The 23,635-nt window shown below is 30.9% G+C and overlaps 1 protein-coding gene across 1 annotated transcript in view; it reads left to right on the forward strand.

Moving 5' to 3' along the window:
- Positions 1-375: 375 nt before the first annotated feature.
- LOC134717798 (tyrosine-protein phosphatase Lar-like) overlaps positions 376-23,635 on the forward strand; it is a 51,667-nt gene continuing 28,407 nt past the window's right edge. The window contains exons 1-5 of the mRNA XM_063580290.1: positions 376-730; positions 17,542-17,634; positions 18,630-18,920; positions 20,674-20,955; positions 21,343-21,452. Coding sequence (XP_063436360.1) covers positions 376-730; positions 17,542-17,634; positions 18,630-18,920; positions 20,674-20,955; positions 21,343-21,452 — 1,131 coding nt within the window. The remainder of the gene's footprint in view (positions 731-17,541; positions 17,635-18,629; positions 18,921-20,673; positions 20,956-21,342; positions 21,453-23,635) is intronic.

Here is a 23,635-nt window from a genome sequence, read left to right on the forward strand (position 1 = left end):
AACAAACATTTCCTCATTTTTAAACTCTGTGTAGAAGCATGATGTGTTGTTATGGAAACACTGATTAAGGGATGACGGAGTAATCTGACTCACCAATCAACACCAGGGATTTTGTCACATGATAAGATTTTACTTTGAGACATAAATAGCACTCACACATAGGAAGTGCATGTAGTAGATGGACAATCTCTTAGTACACATACTGGAATTTTAATTGATATTCGGCACTGAGAAAAGGATAGTTACAATTCTTTAATAATTGTGTGTTTAATAACATGAAATAATGAAGTGATAGTTCTATTTGTTGATGGGTGATTTTATACTTTCAGGATACAAATGTTTGTTAAGTTTTGTTATTTCCGCTTTTGATTTAACATGAAATTTCATATAAATGTTCTGGCTTTCTATTTACTTTTGACTTTGTTGGCCACTGGAAATCTGGCGGAGATTCCAAATCCACCTGTTAATTTAAATGTTGTGGATGTTGGTCCTGGCTTTGTTAAACTATCATGGACACCAGTGCCGGGGGACAACATAGATTTCTACAAACTACAATATAGACAAAAGGAGGATATTAGCAGTATATTTTCGGAGAAGAGAATGCGTGAACCCTCTCACAAGGTCCGCAGATTGACACCGTTTACCAATTATGAATTTCAAGTGATTGCAGTTAATTCTGTAGGTGAAAGTCGACCAACGAATATCGTAGAAAAAAGAACCAGTTCACTAGGTTTGTATATATGTGGTGCTTATAAGAGTCATTCTACTAAACATTGTGTAGCATATTCATTCTTTCTCGCCATTTTTCAAGGAGACAATATTCAAATAATATCTTTTGGCTTGTTTGTTTCAAGTTTTTTAAATAAATAATCTCAAACCTGCACAAATATTAGATTCAAGTATGGAAAAGTTTAATGTTTTGTTTCTGATAGTTTGATCCTTGATCTGTATTTCTTATTTTCTTCTGACTTTTTTATCTTAATTTGATTTCAAGTATATTACTATTAGTTGGATTATTGTGTTGAAGTTCATGTTTACTTGAATAGTTGACCACATGTTGCCAAAACAAAACAGAAGAAATTCGTGAGTTTTGACGTGTGTTGTGCATAATTCATGAACTTTTTACACTAATTATACATGTAAGTAAAATAATTCATAAAACAATTAATAAAATCTTCTTTGTAATAACAAATATTCCTGATAATTTAAGTTGAATTCATTTTCTATACCTTTATAATTGAAAAGGAGGAGGAAATTGTGTACCTTGTTCAATTTCGATCTTTTATATCTGGGCGTTATGTATTCGGGTTTAGTTTTCTGTAATTAGTTAATACTTCAGTTTCTTTATGTATATCTCTTTCATAGTCATTTGATAAAATTTACTGTTTGCAATAGCATGATTTGTTCTATATAATAAGAATGTTCTTATTCCGGACATAAAAACAATGCCGTATTTGGCGAAACCTTTTTAACTTTTGATCTTCAGTGCTGTACAATTTTGTACTTTTTTCACTTTCGATCTTTTATATCTGGGCGTCACTGGTGAGTCTTGTGTGGACAAGGCGCGTTTTTGGCGTATTGAATTTTAAACCTGATGCTTTTTGTTATCTATTAATCATGTTTTTCTTTGTCTAATATGTTCTCCTGATTATTTGTATTGTAGTCCTGTAATATTATGTTGTCATTTCAATGTTATATTTAACTTTGCCATAAAAGTGCGAGGTTTGGCATGCCACAAAACCAGGTTCAACCCACCACTTTTATTCCCCTTTAAAAGTGTCCTGTACCAAGTCAGGAAGATGGCCATTGTTATATTATTGTTCGTTTCTGTGTGTGTTGTATTTTAACGTTGAGTCGTTTGTGTTTTCTCTTTTTTTTTTTTGAGATATTGAGATAAGACGTGGCACGGTACTTGTCTATTCCAAATTTATATATATGTTTTCATGTTATATTTGTTATTCTCGTGGTGTTTTGTCTGATGCTTGGTCCGTTTCTGTGTGTGTTGCGTTTCGGTGTTGTGTCGTTGTTCTCCTCTTATATTTAATGCGTATCCCTCAGTTTAAGTTTGTTATCCCGATTTTTTGTTTTTGTCCATGAATTTATGAGTTTAAACAGCTGTATACTACCGTTTCCTTTATTAGAATACCTCTTAGGATTGGAAATACTCACTTCTCTTAAGCTTCAAATATTGTCTGATATTTATAACGCAATAATATCAGAACTAATAAACAATAAAACCTGACAATATTTAGTAGTCAATTTATTTCATAAAGTATATGTAAAATTCATTTCTTGTGTTTGGTGAGTGAATTGTTTTTATTCCACTGATATATTTTTTTTATTTATTAAAAGAAATAAATCAGTTACAAAAAGAATTTATAATCGATGTGCATAATTGTAAATTATTTGTATTAAAAGTAGCTGCAGTTAATTCGATTGCACTTCATATTCAGAAACGATGCATGAATTATTAATTAAACTTTGAATCTCTCGCAAACGTCTGAAATTGAAATTTGAAATTTCTCACATGAAAGTTGTTTTACTGCAATGAACATCCTGTTGAAAGATAGATATCAGAAATTAGAAAAAAAAATGTTAATATTGAATTCATTTATATATGTTACAGTGAATTTGTATAATGATGCATTATTATTGGGTTGAGATCCCGCTAACATGTTAAACCGCCCCACATTATTTATGTATGTGTCTGTCCCAAGTCAGGAACCTGTAATTAAGTGGTTGTCGTTTGTTTATGTGTTACATATTTGTGTTTCGTTTATTTTTTTACATAGATAATGCCGTTAGTTTTCTCGTATGCATTGTTTTACATTGTCTTATCGGGGCCTTTTATAGCTGACTTTTCGGTATGGGCTTTGCTCATTGTTGAAGACCGTACGGTTGCTAATGTTTGTGTCATTTTCGTCTATTGTGGAAAGTTGTCTCATTGGCAATCAAACCACATCTTTTTTATTTTATGTAGAATCCCAATAATTTTTAGGGGTTGTTTATAATCACTGATTAGTTTAGGGATTATATATTATCACTCAAATTTCACGGACTATGCATAATCACTTAGAGAAAAACGTCATTGATTTTACAGAATAACTGAAATGATATTAAAATATATAACATATTGCGATATACTAAAAGTTAACCGTAATATATCCAAATAATAACCTTTATATGCATAATATATTAATGACAGACAGAAAAATATTGAAATGTTAGACACAATATAATTAAATGATAAGCACACTATAATTAAATGATAAGCAAAATATATAAAGTATAATTGATTTTGTCTATCAGTTATAATATCAAGCGAGCCCTTTTTGATACTGATTTGATCAGTATTAATAATATCAAGCAAGCCCACAAGGGCGGGTTGATGAAGTCAATATGAAAAAATTATATGGCATAATGATTATTCTTTTGATCGGATTGTTTAGCAATTGTTTTTAGGATGATAATATGAAATAAAATGAAATTGTCATTTAAACTTTTTTTATGCGTACAATCTTTTTGATAAATTATCGCCTATTGTATGAATGAAGTCAAATGTTATGCACAATATATTTTAAAAATAAACATTTTATTAACAAACTAAAGGAGTAGGTCCAGTAAGAGCCGTTCTTGGCCTCAAAATATAGCAGTTTTACAAAATTGATAAAATGTAAATTTTTAGTTATTTATTGAACAGTAGAGTGCTTTTGCTGCCTTAATATGGGCAATATTTGACTATACAATGAACATATATCGGGTACTGGCACCTTAAAGTCATGCTAAATTACTGAATTCTTCACAATTCTAGCATTTTAGTTAAATTTTAGACGGTTTTCGTGTAAAACGTAAGTGGCCGCATTCGTGTTCATCCTTAATATTGATATTGAAGTTGTATTTTATGATTAATCATAACATATTAAGGTTGAGGATGAATACGGATGCGGCCACTTTCACTTTTGACCAAAAAAAAACATTCGAAAAGTGACATTTTTCGGCATACATATATTTGGTTGATTTTTCATATTTGAGCTTGAATCGGATCGTTTTTAAAGACTAAATCAGTTCAAATCTTTCACATAAACTAAATTATTCAAATGAAATAAACACTTAAGAGTTTGAAAAGTGGTCAAAATCTTTTGCCAGATGAACCTGAAATTTGAGGCAAAAATTGGTCCTTACCGGACCTACTTCTTTGGATGGCATCGACTATTACACATTTGCCCGGTTTTTCTACAGGCATATCAAATTCTCATCTGTTTTTACCACAATATCAACATTTAAAAAAACACCTTATCCTCCATATTGAATCAGATTGTATGGCACGTTTCAGGGAATTAGAGTTTTCAGCAGAAACATCTGAAGGTACCAATGAAGGGAAATCAGCAACCTCAAACTGTTTTTTTTGTATAAAAGATCCGAGAAGGATTTCTTGCTTTATATGGCAAGGCGATATCCTTCTTCAGTCTTTTCGTAAATAATGACCTTCATGTTTTTTTATATCTCCCTTTTTCAAGAACCACTAATGAAATTGGTATGAGCATAGAAGTAATATTGAAAGGAATCGCATCAACGCCAGTTCAAAGGTTCAATCTGCGTTACCGCCTGACTTTCGATTTCTCGTTAATCAATTTACGATATGGAATGGTAGTTGATTTTCCGCATGTGATCGATCAAATCACGGAAAATTACGAACAGACAAGTTGTTGTCATATATACGTGCGTAACCAGAATACTCCACTCGTCACATTCCGCTGATGTACGCTGCCGTTACAGTATTCGTTCAGTGTTTAATGTTGATTTAGTCTAATTTTCCTATTTCTGTTTATTTTTATCTTAATAGTTTATGCCGACAGCTAGCATATATGAAATTGGAGAACATGGGTGGATCGTTTTCAATTTTAATATTTACAAACAGTTAATGTGGTATCTAACAGGGAGATAAATCTGTAAAAGCAGCTAAGCGTTTAATCATGTTGTGTTAAAAAGGGAATATTAGGCTTCTAAATGATCAAAAATAGTGTTCGTCAAACTGCTATATAACCAGTGTAATTTTATCTGATAAATTGGTTGGTTCAATTTAAAAAAAAAAAAATATTTTGGTCAAAAGGTCAAAGTAAATACTTTGTCAAAATTTCATGAAAATTAAACGAGCCAATTTAATTTTAGTGAAAGTCTTAGGTACCACCCTAAAACGCCATTTAAAAAAAATAAGAATATGATTGTACAACAAATATGTTTGGATCCCCTCTCATTAAATATGAATAATCCAAATCGTATAAATGAATTTGCGTTTAAGCAGATAGGATCAAGCTCATTTTGTCTGTTTGTTTTTATTTTTGCTGTAGCGTGTTATATTAACTGTTTTTTAAAACATATATTTACGAACTTAATATTCCGATTTTAGTTGTTTAGTTTCAATAATGTAACCAATGATATTTATTACATATACATCAATTTAAAATACTTGAAAGAAAATATCGTTTTTAAATCTCGACAAACTTTGCACATTTCAACAGTAAAAAAATCTAAATCTTTATTTGTCTTCATCATTTTGTTACACATCATAATCTGCATATATCCAATGAATAATGGAATATTAAAACATTGTCAATTTTTCATTAAGATAAGTGTTAGGTGAAAACAGATTATAGCTATTATATGATTACATTCTATCCATAGGCACAATAGGGTACTGTATTATTTCATAAATATCTTGATTAATTGAAGCAGACTTGACAGGGGTAATTGTTTACCTGTAGATAAGAGGAGGTCTAAATATCAGAGTGATAAACACTAATAATGAAGGGTCATAACTTTCTGTAAAGTGAGAGGGGGTCATGATCAGGGTTGTCTAGATGTTGAAGTGATAGAATGATATTGGGACTTTCTTAATTTGACTCCCTGCTGAGAACTTTCTTTTAATCTGTAGTTTTGGATCCTGTTGTTATTTGCATGCATCATTGATCATGCTGGTTATTTTGGGTAATTTCTTTTTCTTTTTGATATCACTACCACCTCCAAAGTTGTCTTTTCATGTTGTTCATACAGAACTTGGAACCTTAGGAGTTACTGTTTGACGTGAACTTGACTGATCGGTGACAGATGTTTGACTGATCGATGAGTGATCGGTGATCGGGGACTCATGGGATCCGTCAGATAAGTAATAACCTTTAAGAGAGTTACCCTGACAACAGTCACCGATCGATCAGTTAATTAACTTTATGTACGGATCTGACGGATACGTATATATTTTAAATTATTATGTTAACCGAACTCGACAGTGTTTACAATCGACGAACGCGGACCTCTACGAAGACATCTTAATTTACACGTTAATTTGTAATCTGTAATCTGTTAACGTAGTTCTGCCAATCAAGGCACACCTCCATTCACATAGAAGAAAATGTTAATACACAATATATCACAATACAAAGCGCATCACTTCATATTATAGAATATAAAAAATTTCCGCCACCTCAAGAATTTTAGTTACATGCACAAATAAAGCATAAGAAAAATCTTTGATAGAAATAAAATTAAATGTTTTTTGAATACAATAACAACTCATTCTGGGACCATGTGTGCCCGTTATGTACTTGCAAGGCCAAGCTTTCTTTACTTCACTATTTAGGATTAAGAAGATAGATTTTCTACTGCCTTGCCTATCTATATAAGCTAATAATGCATAGCGTTTGTTATGCAAATTATAAGACAAAGCTTTGTTTGTATTGAGTTTTGATACAGCTCTTTTTATCTCTTCAGTAGAATTTCCTGCTGAATATATGTATACATTTGTTAATTATATGGGTAGCTTCCTTTTCAATTGAATTTAGAAAAATAGTGTCAAAAGAGTAATTGTTGGATTTTTTGGCAAGGTTACCGAAATGTTTATTCCAGCCCTTCATAACATTTTTCGGAGATTGGAAAATTTCTTCATCAACTGTTAGTTCCTCAATAAAGCGTGAATGTCTACCTCTTTGTTTATTTTATAAGGCTATAAAAAGTTCCGGATCGTTATACCCTGTGTCAATGATTTTCTGTCGTTCTTGTATTCCCTGGATTGCAGCTTCAATTCTGCATTGTTTCCGAAGAGAGGAAGTTGTGAATTTCTTTTGAATAGTAAAGGGATTGTTTTTCAATGTTTATTATGAAATCTTCAAATTTCTCTTGGTAAAGTATATAATCAATTGCAGAAGAAGATATGAAATATATCAATTTTTCTTTCTAACCCTTTGAATAGTGGACCACATGTCAATTTGTTTTTGCAGTTAAAAATCTAAAGTCCCCAGAGAAGAGTTGCTACGTACATCTTTATCTTTATTTACACAATGTACATTTATACAATTATTTTTAAAATCTAAAACATGATAATCAGAAATAACATCACTGCGTGTATTCATTTGTTCAGGAAATAACGTGTCGATGTTTATGACATCATTTTGTGCCTTTCGAATTGGAACAGATGCTTGTATAAAATATTCTGCTCAGATTTGTCTTGTGACTAATATAGAGGTTGACCTATTCTTGAAACGTGAAGCATTGGTGAAGTTTTATCATCACTGGTATACATGGATGAGACATTTCTATAAATGTCGGACTTATCTTTCTCTTTTTGAGTGTGATTTATAGACTATTTATCGGATTTGTAATCACATAAGCAACACGACGGGTGCCACATGTGGAGCAGGATCTGCTTACCCTTCTGGAGCACCAGAGATCACCCCTAGTTTTGGTGGGGTTCGTGTTGTTTATTCTTTAGTTTTCTATGTTGTGGCATGTGTACTATTGTTTTTCTGTTGTCTTTTTCATTTTTAACCATGGTTTTGTCAGTTTGTTTTAGATTTATGAGTTTGACTATCCCTTTGGTATCTTTCGTCCCTCTTTTATAGTGGAGGTCGATGAATTATGAAATTTTCCAGTAGATATTTTTTCTCTCCAATTTGCCTCTGTATTGGAATTTGCAGAAAGTTGAGTCGGAGTAAGTGAGATTAGATTAGAAAAAACAAACGTGAATTTCTACAGATTGCCAATTATAAGAAGGATGAAAGGTTTCTAGGGGGACGTTGTGGTAAGTCCCACCAGTTACCATGGGTAAAATAATATGGAGTTTTTGTTTCCGGAAAGTAACTCTTGTGGATATTGTCCTGATAATTATTCCAGTTTTGAGAGTGTGGATAGTAGGGATCACGACTAGCAATAGGAATGTTGTGGTAAGTCCCACCATTGCCCCACTGATAATGTGATGTACTAATACAATTGGTAGCTGGAATATTGTTATCTCTGGAATATTGAGTGTTGTATTGGTAGCTCGAAAAATGCGGATTTATATAGTCAACATTGTGTTGGAAGGCATAGGCATAATAGGAATGGAAGGATCTATGTTCATCTGTATGATGGCAGTTTGAGGTACTGCAGACGTGTTGCTACATGCTAATTCAATGTTGTTTTGAATATTTTTGGCTACGTGGCTATTATATTCAATAGATTTGCATGTGGTTTGAACAGCAGTTTACCGATCTGATACGAATGTTGATAAATCTATAGTATTGAGATTGGGTAGTTGTGTGTTGAGACAATCTGAATGGTTTGATGACTTTGTAGATAGTTGATGTCCATCTTGAGATTGATCAATAATGTCCTGTACCAAGATAGAATTCGTAGAGGTATGGAGTTTGTAAACTGTTTCCAATGTATTTGAACTTAACATCTGATCCAAATTGCCAACACAAGTGTAACAGGAATTTGTATTGTTATCCTGACAGCTGTTATGACATACTAAATTGCACTCTGGACAGATATTTTCTGTATCATTTAGGGCTTCATCACATGCAGAGCATTGTATAAGGTTCTCCTCTATAAGTTTGGATCTTGCACTGGTTATGTGTATTTCGTCTGACTGGATGTTATTTCCATATGTTTTTAGATGTGTTTCAGGACTAGTACATGTTATATGGGATTGGTGGAAGGGACGTTGTTGCCCCTCTGTGTGTTAAATATATTTACCTTTGTACTGTCACAGCTTTTACATTGATATGTTTTTCAAAGGAGGAAATATCTTCTTCGGACAACTTGTTACATTTATAATGAACCCACTGATTGTTATGACACAATACTGCCCTAGATTTGCTGTTCTTATTACACTTAATACAACGTTCCTCATTTAAACTTTTTGTAGATTTGCTCTCAGGTAAGCCAGGATGTGGTGTTGTTGATTTTTTAAGACAATCTAGCGCAGCGGTTGGTTTTGATGCTAGGTTTTTATTCAGGAGGTCAGTGTTTATATTAGCACCATTGATTTGTGTGTTAGACATGATCTTATGTATGTGTTCAATATCTCTATCGAACAGTTTGTTCAAATTTTCCCCATTAATTAGTAAGTTGCATTTCGTTAGGTATGCATTAATTGTGTAACTATTAGTTGGATTGTCAAAAAATATTGTAGGTATATTGAACATTTTTTCCTCATTTGTCTGTTGCTATGGTTTTTGAGTAATCATGAATCCTGAAAAAAGAATCGTTAAAATATTGCTCCAGAGCATATATGAACAGTTCAAACGATATGGATAAGATGTATATAAGAATGATAGCTGCTAGAATATAAGTCTTTAGTAGATAATAAATATGGTGACTAGATTATACAAGGGTTTTACATGTTTAGTGAAAAGATCACACTAGGTCAGACAATAATTTAATTTATCTGAACTTGCACTTGAGACTATATTTAAATTATATATAAATTTGTATGCACTCCTGAAATGAAATTAAATTAATTGGCAAATAAGATGATAAATATGAAGGAAAAACTATACAAGGGTGTTAAGTATTTAGTCAAGAAATCACACTTGGACTGACAATAAACTAAATTATCTGAACTTGAGACTATAAATAAATTATATGAGTTTGTATGTACTACTGAAATAAATTTTATTCAAATATATTCAATGGCAAATAATATAATAACTATGGGAGATGAAAAAATAAAAAAATTCAAAGTCACACGCACGTGAAAAATGTACACTTAAATTAATGAATTTTAAAGGAAATATCCGTAGGCTAATATGTAATATAAACAAATGGAATAATTAATTAGTTATTAAGTAGTTTAATGGGCACACAGGGCTGCAGTATTAACTTGTTTAAAAGCCCGCCATTTTGAATGAGTGGCGCGTCCTGTAAAATTTGTTTGTTTGTTTGTTGGAAAAAGTGGAAATGTGATCAATTAATTGCAAATTTCTTTTTTTAAAGTAAGTGATAAATATGTATTGTATGCGTATTCCTGCACTTTCAGCCCAATAAGATGTTCAGATACTCTGTAAAAGGTAAAATTGTAAAAAATAAATGAATTATATGACTCTGTTAACATAAACTTTTTCCTACGAAAATGGTTATAATTGAGCGACATTGTATTTTTGAACTTTTAACAGTTTCATATATGTTATTTTTTCATGAAATTAACAGAATGTCAAAGAAATGATATGAAATTGTATTTCCATTGTTTAAAATAATCAAAATTATTCTTCTTTTTATTAGAAATAGTACTATATTATTTGAAATCAGTTATTTTTACCATCTTAAGAGTATGATTATTAGACATGTTAGAATTGAGATATAAAGATACTTAAACTTTTTTTTGTGTGGGATAAGAATGCAGTTATTGATTTATTTTGATACAAATTATTAACAAATTAGTTTACTGAAAATTATCAACGGCCATTAGATTTTTATACTTATTTTAGAATATTTTGTTTTCATTAAATAAAAGGAATATCAGAGAAAACATTCTAAAATTTTATTCGCATTGCTTAAAATAGCCAAAATTATTCTTCCTTTTATTAAAAATGATACTATTTTATTTGAAATCAGTTATTTTCATTATCTTGAGACATTACGTTTGCTAATTAGAATTGATATATAATGAGACTTAAAATACTTAAACTTTTATTTCTGTGAAATACGAATGCAGTAATTGATTTATTTTGATACAAATTATAAACCGTCAGATGATTTCAGTACTTTGTGTACATAAGGATTGGCTGTATAAGTATGCATAAAATATTGAAAACAACACGTTATTAATTTCTTGCGTCGGAAGCGCTTTTCTGGATTTACCTTCATCAGGAACGATCAAAGCCAAACATTTGAAATCCGAAGATGTATAAGTACCGAAACCGTTGAAGAGCTGTATGTCAAAAATACCTAAAATAAATAGCCAAATTCATCTAAAGCCAACTTTGCCTGAGGGAGTTGAAACCTTAGTTTCTTAATAATTTATAAATTTATAAACGGACAATTTTAGTAAAGTTTGTTTAATCATGTCAGTACCGAAATACTGACTACTGAGCTGATAAGATATGCCTTCGTTAAGGCCTAAAATGCAAATATTTATTCATTTTACTGAAGACTATTGACCGCCATTGGAGTTTTGTACTTTTTATAGTTTAGAATAGTTTTTTTCATAGAATTAAAAGAATATCAGACAAAAGGACTACAGTAACCCGATGTAGTCGTAATTGCGTGTCGATATCTTGTCAATCGTACCGTTGATTTATCCGACTAGTCAACTATCTTGATGCGGATCATTTTTCTTATTTTTTTAGGAAATAACCATGATCTGTCATTTCAAGGATTTGTATAAAAATATATATTCAGATAATATTGGAATTAGTTTAAATGTCAAATTGCAAATCATAAATAAGTGACTCGTGAAACTTGAATTGGTTTCGAAAATCTATTTAGGTCATAATTCTTTAATGTAATAAACTTTATTCAAATAAATTAGGATCTTCGCTCCACTGATCACCCGCATGACTAAATGTTTTGTAAGGGGTGTGAGGTGACACTTCCAGGTATTCAAGCGATTTCCTGAAATCCGGGTTCGTTCGCGCCCTTTTACATTCGCACCCACTCATGTTCGCCCCCTTACACTTTCGCACCAAACATGTTCGCACCCAAAGTCCGTTCGCACCCTTCATGTACGCGCCCATTTGTTATTGGTTTTGTGTTTAATACCTTTGTAATCAAGTTTTAGCAAGTGTATTCCTATAAGTATATTTGTTCTCATTGTCCCATTATAAAGTAAGACAGCATTTTTTTTTTGGTGATGAATAAATCTTATTTAAGTTTTGGATAGTATATCGTAAAAAAAATAACAATCTTTTCTAAATAAAGTGGGATTCTGTCAACGTTTTATTTTGTGTTGAATAACTCTTAATCATGTTTTGGTTAGTATATTGCTATAACTTTGTTTCAACCATTGACTTGTTTCAAAATAAAGTGAGATTCTGAATACGTTTTTTTTTATGTGTGTTGAATACATTTTTTTCATGTTTTGGTAATAGTGTATTGCTATATTTGTTACTGTTTCATTGTTTCAGATCAAGGGGACCAAGCTGTTAAAAACAGTTATCTTTTGTGTTTTTCATTTAAAATCTCTAATGTTTTACTTATACCAAGCTAAATACAATCAGTTTTAAACCTAACTAATTTAAAACAACAATCATGATTTTCCAATTATTCAACTGGAATTTGAACTTAATTGTGCGCGAACGTGTAGAGTGCAAACATACCTTAGGTGTCGAGCTTGCATATTTATGCATCGTTTCACTTCTTACGGTATAGATCAGTGTACACGATCAAGACTGTTAATTAGAATTGAGATTTAATGAGACTTAAAATACTTCAAACTTTTATTTTTGTGGAATAAGAATGCAGTTACTGATTTATTTTGATACAAATTAGTAATCTCCATGTGATTTCATTTCTTTTTGAATATTATGATTGGCTGTTCTTCATAAAATTTGCCTATTTTAAGGAAGAAAGAATTAAATTTTTGTACGCCTTGCCTAAATTGCAAATATTGCTACATTTTCCTAAAAAAATATTGACCGCCATTGAATTCTTGTACTTTTAGAATATCAGAAAACTCATACTAAAATATTATTTCCATTGTTTAAAAGAACCAAAATTATTCTTCTTTTTATTAAAAATGCTACTATTTTATTTGATATCAGTTATTTCTACCATCTTGAGACAAGACTGCTAATTAGAATTGAGATATAATGAGACTTTAAATACTTCAAACTTTAATTTTTGTGGAATAAAATGCAGTTACTGATTCATTTTGATACAAATTAGTAATCTCCATATGATTTCATTTCTTTTTGAATATTACGATTGGCTGTTTTTCATAAAATTTGCCTATTTTAAGGAAAAAAGTATTAAATTTGTGTACGCCTTGCCTAAAATGCAAATATTGCTTAATTTCACTAATGATGTTGATCACCATTGAATTCTTGTACTTTTTATAGTTGAAGAATAGTTTTTTTTCTCATAAAATTAAAAGAATATCAGAAATCTCATACTAAAATTTATTTCCATTGTTTAAAATAACCAAAATTATTCTTCTTTTTATTAAAAATGATACTATTTTATTTGATATCAGTTATATCTGCCATCTTGAGACAACAAAAATTATAAATTGCCATATGATTTCAGTACTTTTTGTACTTTATGATTGGCTGTTCTTCATAAAATATGCCTACTTTAAGGAAAAAGGTATTACATTTTTGTACGCGTTGCCTAAAATGAAAATATTGCCTCCTTTTACTAAAAGTTATTGACCACCATTGAATTCTTGTACTTTTTATAAGTGAAGAATAGTTTTTTTTTCATAAAATTAAAAGAATATCAGAAATCTCATACTAAAATTTATTTCCATTGTTTAAAATAACCAAAATTATTCTTCTTTTTATTAAAATTATACTATTTTATTTGATATCAGTTATATCTACCATCTTGAGACAACACTGCTAATTAGAGTTGAGATATATTGAGACTTAAAATACTTCAAACTTTTATTATGGTGGAATAAGAATGCAGTTACTGACTTATTTTGATACAAATTATAAATCGCCATATGATTTCAGTACTTTTTGTTCATTATGATTGGCTGTTCTTCATATAACATGCCTACTTTTAAGGAAAAAAGTATTAAATTTTTGTACGTGTTGCCTAAAATGCAAATATTGCTTTTTTTTACTCAAAATTATTGACCACCATTGAATTCTTGTACTTTTTATAATTGAAGAATAGTTTTTTTTTCATAAAATTAAAACACTATTAGAAAACTCAAACTAAAATTTTATTTCCATTGTTTAAAATAACCAAAATTATTTTTTTTTTTTTTTAGTATTGAAAATGATACTATTTTAGTTGATATCAGTTATTTCTACCACTATGCTTACTTTAAGGAACAAGATATTATTTTTTTTGCATGCATTACCTTAAATGAAAATATTTCTTCTCATATTGGAAAATGTTGGAAAATATTGTAATTTCAATTGCAATCAGTTGTTACAAATGATTTTCAAGTTTTTTTTGTAGAAAATGCGAATTATTCAAGAATAATTCTGCTTAAAATTATTTCTTTTTAAGGAATATATTTATTTATGTTTCCCACAATTGATTTTATGTACTTTTCATTGATAAGGAGTAGTTTTTTTTATCAAAGTAAAAAAGACTATCAGAAAAATATAATGTAATGTTGTTTGCAGTGTTTGAAATTATTCATATTTCATGTTAAAAAAACAGCATTTATTTTTGTAATTTGTTATTTTAACGGCTTCGATTGTGGCAGGAATATAAAAAGTCCGTCATTATGATAAGAATTTTATCATTATCAGCATACACAAATTTAAAATATTGAAAAAAATAGACTAATTTTTTTCAATAACCGATCCTTTCATTTTGATTTTCCCCGAGTTATTTGGAAAATAATAAAATCAAAATCGCGATGTAGACACCGTTTCAGAAATCGGCCGGTTTGAAAATGTATGGGAAGCACTAATGACAGGACGATTGCCTGGATAGTGACAGGACGGTTGACCGGACGAGATAAAATAGTCATAACTTTTTTGTTATTCGGTAGAGTTAGTTAATATTTATAACGTGACGGTACCCAAATTGCACCTATTTTGACAGTTTTTTCACCTACGTTTTTTATGATAAAGAAAATAATGTCCATTCTGTGTTTATTTTGTAGCCGTATCCTTCTTTATTATATAGGTATACCAATTCGATTTTAAATCCTTGTGGAATCATAGAAAAATTTGTCTAAACTGACCTCTAAATCATCAATGATTCTGAAATGAGGAGTACCAAAATTGCATCTATGCTTAAATTCACATCGTCAAAAGTTGAATAACAGAGCTTTTGTTTAATTTTTCAAATATTTTGAACACTTGGATATAAGTCCATGCTTAATCTTCAATTTTTCTTAAATGGGTACTTGTAACATATTGTATTTGATCATTTTAAAAAGATGACGTTTCAGTACATTTTGCGTTTTCAGTAAAAACTTCATCTATTGATAAATACTGTGAACGTTTTGTGCATATCTAAATATTTTCACCTATGTTGAAAGATGTGCATAATATCAAATCATAAAAATACAAATTGTGTAGTCTCTAGGAAATTTGTCCGCTGCTATTTTTGCTAAATAGGTGAAATTTGGGTACTCGGTGCAATCTGGGTACCGTTACGTTACACCTTAAAGATATTAAGATACATTTTAGGAAAATCAAATAAAAAAAGTGTTTTTTTTAGAGTAAATAAAGTTGACCGGACGGTTTTCACACTCGCCGTTATACGCTATACATATATTCAACTCCTCGACAACAAGTGTTCATATCTCTTTTGTTTTACAATATTTCTCAATGAAATTCAGGAATCTGTGAGAATAATAAATATTGGATACGACAATATAAACTTTATAGCAAAAAAAGTTGACCAGACGGTGTTCACATTCGCCGATGTACGCATTAATTATATTGAACTTATAAAAAAAGTGTTTACATCTTTGTTTTACAATATTTTTACACGAAACTAAGAAATCTTCGAGATCAATAAATAATTGATATGAAAATATAATTTTTATAGTAAATAAAAATGTTTTTCTCCAAAAAAAGTTGACCGGACGGAAGTCACATTCGCCGATATATATGCTTTAAATGTATTGAAATGATCGACACCAATGATATTATCTCTTTTATTTTACCATATTTGTCAATGAAATTAAGGATTTTTTTAGATTTATAAATATGTTAGACGAATATATATTTTTTATAGTTAAAAAAATATTTATCCTCAGAATAAGTTGACCGGACGGAATTCACATTTGATGATATATTGATGCTTTAAATATATATAGCTGATCGACACATCTTGAATATCTCTCCATGAAATTAAGGATCAAATCTGTGAGATTGATAGATATATTATACAAAAATATATGCTTTATAATAAAAACTTTGAGCCCAATTGAGTAAGTTCACCAGCACACTAACAGACCTGATATTTAAAATATTTATTATTTAATTAGATTATCATCTAGTTTTGACATTTTTCGTAATCACCAATCAAGCCAATAATCATGTCATTTAAGTTTTCACACTTTAGAAATCAAATACATGTAATTGCATTTACTGATATAATCAGATGACTATTATAATCCAATCAAAGAATACAGTGAATTGAAAAGAATACAAAACATGCAAAACTGACTCTCTTTTTTGTAGATAAAACTAGAAAGCTGACATAGATTAAATTAATGTGAGACCATCAATTTGCTTGTTTCTAATCAACAACAATTAATGTATTGCAATATGACCTTTAACATTGAAGGAGTAAACTTGTATCGTGTTCAAATCCTTTATAATAGAATATACACACCGTTCTTTTAGTGTAATAATGCACTGCCACTAACTAGTCTGTCACTAATGTAGATTCATTTATATTCATTGGATACCAATTTTCGTGGATTTCGAGGGTTCCTGGGAACCACGAATTTAAATTTTCAACGAATTACAAATTCTCTACAGGAATGAATGCAGACTTTGCCAAAACCACGAAAAGAAATATCTACGAACATGTACATTTTTTTCAAACCACGAAAATTGGTATCCACGAAAATAAATGAATCCACAGTACATTTTCATTCAGTCATAAAACAAAATCACTTTTAGTCTTTCAGTTTCTCTTCGAAAGCATTCGAAGTTTTATTACTATATATTTCGTTTCTACTGTATCTACTTAACTTTAGATTCTTTTAAAAGTGAGGCAAAATATATTCGCCATAAGGTTAGGGGTCTGGCTGCCGTTCAAGACCCCCAGAAGCTCTGTAAAAAAATACATAAAATCGTGCACCCCAAGAGTTTTTCGAACTCTTAGCAAGCTCATTCTCCAAAAAACATCAAAACACCAGTCAAGTTAAAGACATCAGCCAAGTTGAAAACACCAGCCAAGTTAAAAACACCTTCAAAACAGAAGGCTGTATCAACACCGGAATCTACTACGATTTGCATCACATTTCCCCTTGGAATATGTACAAAATGGCCTATCTCTATTATTCATTATATCTGTAGTTTTGATACAATTGAAGTTTGAAAAGTTCTTACAAAAATGGCTACAGAAGGGTACATAAACCTGAATGCATTGTAAATTTTCATATTTAAAGAAAAATGCCTCACCTTTGTTTTTCAGACAAAGGTGCAACGTATGAATTCCGTGTACAAGCTGTGAATGAAAATGGTGACGGACATCGTGCTGTTAAAACCCTCGACATCCCTGATGGAGGTAATTAAGATATTATTATACCAAACTTCATTATTTGTGAAATGAACTTATTTGTGGCTCAGATAAAACAAAATAGAGCTAGCAGCTCGAAGCAAGTTCTATTTTGTTAATTGATACAAATGTGTAAGTCTTCCCTTAATTGTCTGTTTATGTCTTGACTTTGGCTTTCTTTGTAAAGGCAGGACGTATGGTGATCCTAGATTAAATTGTTGTCATCCATCTCGTCTACATTAGGTTCAAGTCTCTAGTGAAAGATTTTTTTTATAGACATCACAAACCTGTAAAAACTTGATGGAATTTTACGAAACTTGGACAAGCCTATCCATGATCCACAGCAATTCTTTTAAAGAAATGAAAATTTTCTTTTCTCATATTTTATTGACAAATGGAGTTTTTTTAAGTTAATACTCATATGGTAACTAATTTTAAAATAATGTAAACTTCGGAAATCCTTACGGAATCCTTGTTATAATAAAGGGATACCATCCAGACTTAATTGTTGATTAAAGATAGAGAAAAATAAAATAGTGAAATAGAATCTATTTGTTATTATTGAAGTTATGAAAGTGAAAGACAGCCCTTGGCTAAAAAAAGTTGCATAGTTAATTATACTTTGATCTTATTCTCTCAGATTTGAATTTATGATTCTTGTATAATTTTGTATGTTTTAATGTCCCATCTATAATATTAACGGGCACTATTTTGTTCCAGTCTAAGCATATGTCTCTTCATTAGCCTGTCAGTCACTTAGCTGGGGAAAGTTATGTTTTCAGTTAGTTTTATACCATAAAGTATTGGTCTTATTAACTTTAACCTTGGTGTACATCCTCATAATGATGTGAGCTTTTACGAACTTATTCGGTCCTGTCTCCTTAGTCATTCTCATTTGAAATTGAGACTTTTGCACAGTTTATTATTTTTAATTATTGTATATTTATGCTATGTTTTATTTATGTTTTTTTTACTATCACTACTTGTGTTGTATTATTTTTTAGTACCTGCTGGAGCCCCTCAAAATTTTACCGCAACGGGTGTTAGTGAAACAACTATTCATTTAAAATGGGAGCTACCCGTCAAACATCAGCAAAATGGTGAAATTGTCATGTACCAGATGAAATATCATAAACTTGGTGAAATCGATGTGGACGATTTAAATTTGACGTCTACAGAATTCACAATCCGAGGACTAGATTGGAACACCGACTATGTGTTTCAGATTAGAGCATTTACCAAAAAAGGTGCTGGTCCTTGGAGCTCAACGTTGATCTTCAAAATATATGAAGGAAGTAAGCCTTTATTTTAAACTTTGGAATGAAATTATAATACTAACAAAAATATTACGACAAACTAATTTCCCAAGCTACGAGCAAGATGTTAGAAAATGAGGAAGTATTGTACTTATTGTACTAACATCACCAGATTATACACGCACGACATTATATTTAGTGTGAACACAGTCTATGAATGCCAATCACTATATTTTCTTTGATTTTTACAAGTGTACCTGCACATTCTTCTGTATTTGGTGTGAGTTTTAAACCAACATGGTAGTTTTTATTAATTTCCAGGTAGAAAAATAAAGTGTAACAGATATCTGTTAACAAGAGTTTGTGCTTTTTTGTAATGCACTATTTATTCATAAATATCTTTGTTTTCAAACATTCCCATAGTTTTGAAGAAATAACGGACTCAGGCTACTCAATAATAAAAATGTTTTTAAACCTTTTTATAAAGAGTTTGCATATCAAACAAAAATTCAGTTGTTTCTATGTATGATTGGTATTGATATAATTAATAGCCAATTCATCAGTAAAAGAAAATAACAATTAATAAATGTATATGAATCTGAAGCTCTTTTCTGGGATTACCTTCAATAGGAAACCTCAAAGCCAAAATTGAAAGACCATGTATGTTTTACTTAATTATCTTGTAAATATTTAATTTAACTGTTAATTTGTTCAATACAATACAATGTCAAATTTGGCAAGATGTGACTTAAGGGAAATAATCTGTAATTTTAAAATGCATGTGTAAGATAATATTCATTATCAAAAGATCAAGAATGAATACAGGTCTAATTATAAGTTATTATACTTTCTGTAAAAAAGTTGTTCGAAAAGCTATTTTTTTTATTGTGTGAAAATTGTTTCATCATCTGATAGGCAAAACCTATTGCAATTCTATTCAGCATCTTAATGGGCTGTTTAAACTCAAATTAAAACTAAAATATACAAACCAATATCACCTATATTATATCAATTAATTTACAAGATATACATTTTTTTAATATGTTAGTCAGTACAAAGTTTATAGCCTAACAAATGCATTCTTATGGTAAAAAATATAATAATGTTCCATAAGTTTATATAAGAAATATGGTTTATAACCATAGACATTGTAAGATGTCGCTTGAGGGTGTGAATGCAATATGATAAACTACCTGACAATATTCATTAATATTAGTGTGTGAACCCATTGTAATATTGTACCTGATATGTCTGCAATCAGAATTGAAACCATATTAAACACTGTATGCATAGCTCTTCCAGTGGTTCACAAGGCTTTAAAAATCAACTGGACATTTGGTTCGTAAACACTTTCTTAACTAGACCAGACTCTTTTTACAGGACATTTACACATATGATTAAGACAAAATCAAAATTGTTACTGGTCATTTGATCCAATAATGAAGATCACTTAACTGGACCAAAACAATTTTAAATGGCCTTTGCTCAATGCCTATTGACATTAGGAATGACTGCTCTTTCAAAATGCATTGCAGCAACTCTTTATTGATAAACAGATGTTGAGGACAAGAGACAAGGTATGCATATAGCTGTTTTTTCAACATATACTATTTACTTATATTAGTTATAGATGGTTACAGCTACAATTGTAGTATATCAATAAAAGAAAACAAAAAATGTTTTTTTGTTCTAGGATTATCCATTTCAGTTTAGGTTCAGTTTTTACAAAATTTAGAAAAAATATTTTAAAGATTCTAACTTTCTGTAATACGACCTTAATCTTGTGTTTCAGTAATCCCTGCACCCCAACAGGTTGTGGTTCGTAGAACCAGTTGGAAGACCATACAGGTCACATGGAATGAACCCGAAGTCCCTGTATCTGGCTATCGGGTCTCTTATAACAAGTTTTACGTAGAGAATTTTGAAAGCTGGCCGTCTTTTGACATTGGTCCTTACACAGTGGCAGACATTACAGGATTGGAGAAACAGCCGTATGCCATCAGAGTGTCAGCTAAATCATTAGATGGAAAGTTTGGAAATGCTTCTGCTGCTGTTATAGCAAATGTACCTACAAGTAAGTTAAAAAGGGAGAATCGTTTCAGTTTAGCTTGGACATTAGATTATCTTCAATAAAAGCAGTCAAAGATGTTGCAGTTGATAGTTTATAGGAAACAGCTGGAAGTAATTGAAACCATTTTAGTTTGTTTTAAAATTGAAGAAAATAATTTTTATTTTGTATTTCTTTTATTACCTAAATTCAGTCGAAATGAATTTGGAATTCTATCTAGGTAAAGACTTCTTACACACAAGAAATATTTTTTTCTCAGGTGGACTGATATTTAAAATGGACCATACTTGGGTTAACTTTAACTAATTGATTCTAAAATGCAGCAATAATGACTAAATTAAAGAAGTTAATTTACACAGAATTTATAGATAAATAAGAAGTTATCTGTTACAGGACTTGAAAGAGATGACATTGTGACAATTTTCCGTGTGACACACAGAACATCAACAACTATTAACCTGGCATGGGAGCCACCTAAACAGATCGGTATCAATAACTACTTAGTAAGTATCATAAAAACTGATTAAATGTAGAAAAATGTTATATAAACGTTGCGTAGGGTATAGTGTTTTTGACCCGTTCGTCCAGTTCTTGTCATCACAACTCTTCTGAATCCACACAACAGAATTTCATGAAAATGTGTAGATGTGCATATTGACAGAAACATATAAAGTAAATAGGATCAGAAGTATAGGTCTCGGATCACAGCGTTAATTAAATAGCCACATATTTTATACGACCGCAAACAATTTTGCTGTCGTTATTGGTATCACGTCGTCCTCGTCCGCGTCGTCCGCAGACATTTGGTTTTCGGACAATAACTTTACTATTAGTTAATAGAAATCTATAAAATTTAAACACAAGGTTTATCACCACAAAAGGAAAGTTTGGATTGATTCTGGGTTTATAGTCCTTACAGTTTAGAAATAAGGATATGGGCCCAAATAAGCATTATTCCAGTTTCGTGACAATAACTTGTGTATGGATCTCTCAAAAATTATAGCACAAGTTTCATACCACAAAGGGATGGTTGTGATCGGCTTTAGGGTTTATGGCTCAAACCGTTTAAGAATAAGGGGCAAAAGAGTGAGAAAAAAAAGGGTGTCCTGGTTAATTGAAAATTGCTTAAGTACAATGCTGTGTTTGAATTACCTCCCTTTCACTGCTTTTAAATTATGTATAAAAAAATGTTGTATTGTCTTGGGGTGATTAGCTGTCAAATTATTAAAGAAGTTACTACTTAAATCATTGTAAAAATGCTGATAAAGGTATATTAATTTTAGCCATGATTATGTATGTATTTTCTATTTAAGACTTTTATGATTATTTAAATGGGTAATTGTGGTTGCAAACTCCATTGGAAATTCGAATTGAGATTATGAACATAACTTGATGGATTTTTTTTGGAAAGGGGGAGGTTTATTGGTGGTGGGGACAATTTTTTCTCCTCAAGAATCACCCCCAAGGGTGACTGAGGTATATAAATATGGTCTCGTGGTCTTCTCCCGAACGGCAGTAAAACGCTTGCCGAGGTGGGGTGTCGGTTTAACTATGCGGGATGTATCAAGTTCGCAGTCACGTCCGATCAGAAGGGGGACTTGAAATCCAATGCCTCGTGTAAAGAGAGTGCCACGCTCTTTACACGTTAATAACTCTTGCAACAACTCTTTTGAGAGGTCCGTAGGTGGCGTGTTGCAAGGCAAAATTTCTGTCCCTATCCAAGATACCCTCATTTTCAAGTGGCAGTCCAAATTTCTCCGACCATCATCACAGATTGCCTCTATCGTATCAACCTACCTATTGTATTTATTGTAAACTTGTTCTCGTCCTGAATTTGCATGAAATATTTGCCACTGGACGTTAAGCAACCAACAATCAATCAATCAATCTCCTCAAGAATCAAAAATTTACAATGAAATTTTCTTCTAATATTTTTTTTTAAAAGGGGGGGGGGGAATTTTTTCATAGTGTATTGATCAAAAGCCAAAAAAAAGGGGGTTAATTTTTTTGAGGGGGAGGGGTTCAATACGCAACAGCATAGTATATTGCACAAAAGTAAAAAAATAAATAATATAAATTCAAATCATATAACCAATTCTTAGTTCTTCAACTACAGTTATTCTGTACCAGAAACCTATTTTGTGTCAAATTAAGAATTACAATCCAAATTCAAACCTGCACCAAGCGCGAATATTTGACCATTTTTGCCCCAACTGTTCAGGGTTGGCCCTATGTGGTCGTATCCAGCTGCACTCGGCGAAGTAATTTACTTTCTGTTAAAACTAATTTGTGAGTTTTTATCTTTAATGCTTTGTACAGTAGTTGTCGTTTGTTTATGTAATATATACGTGTTTCTCGTTTCTCGTTTTGTTTATGTAGATTAGACCGTTGGTTTTCCCGTTTGAATGGTTTTACACACTAGTAATTTTGGGGCCCTTTATAGCTTGTTGTTCGGTGTGAGCCAAGGCTCCGTGTTGAAGGCCGTACTTTAACCTATAATGGTTTAATTTTTAAATTGTTATTTGGATGGAGAGTTGTCTCATTGGCACTCACACCACATCTTCCTATATCTATTTATCTTTATTCTGAAAAATACAGATTTTAAGTAACAAACAAAAAATCTAGGCATACGCTGTTTATCTACTTATCTATTTAACTTACCTCAGGGTTAGGCCAGAAAAAGTTG

This window comes from Mytilus trossulus, chromosome 5, assembly GCF_036588685.1.
Source record: "Mytilus trossulus isolate FHL-02 chromosome 5, PNRI_Mtr1.1.1.hap1, whole genome shotgun sequence".
NCBI lineage: Eukaryota > Metazoa > Mollusca > Bivalvia > Mytilida > Mytilidae > Mytilus > Mytilus trossulus.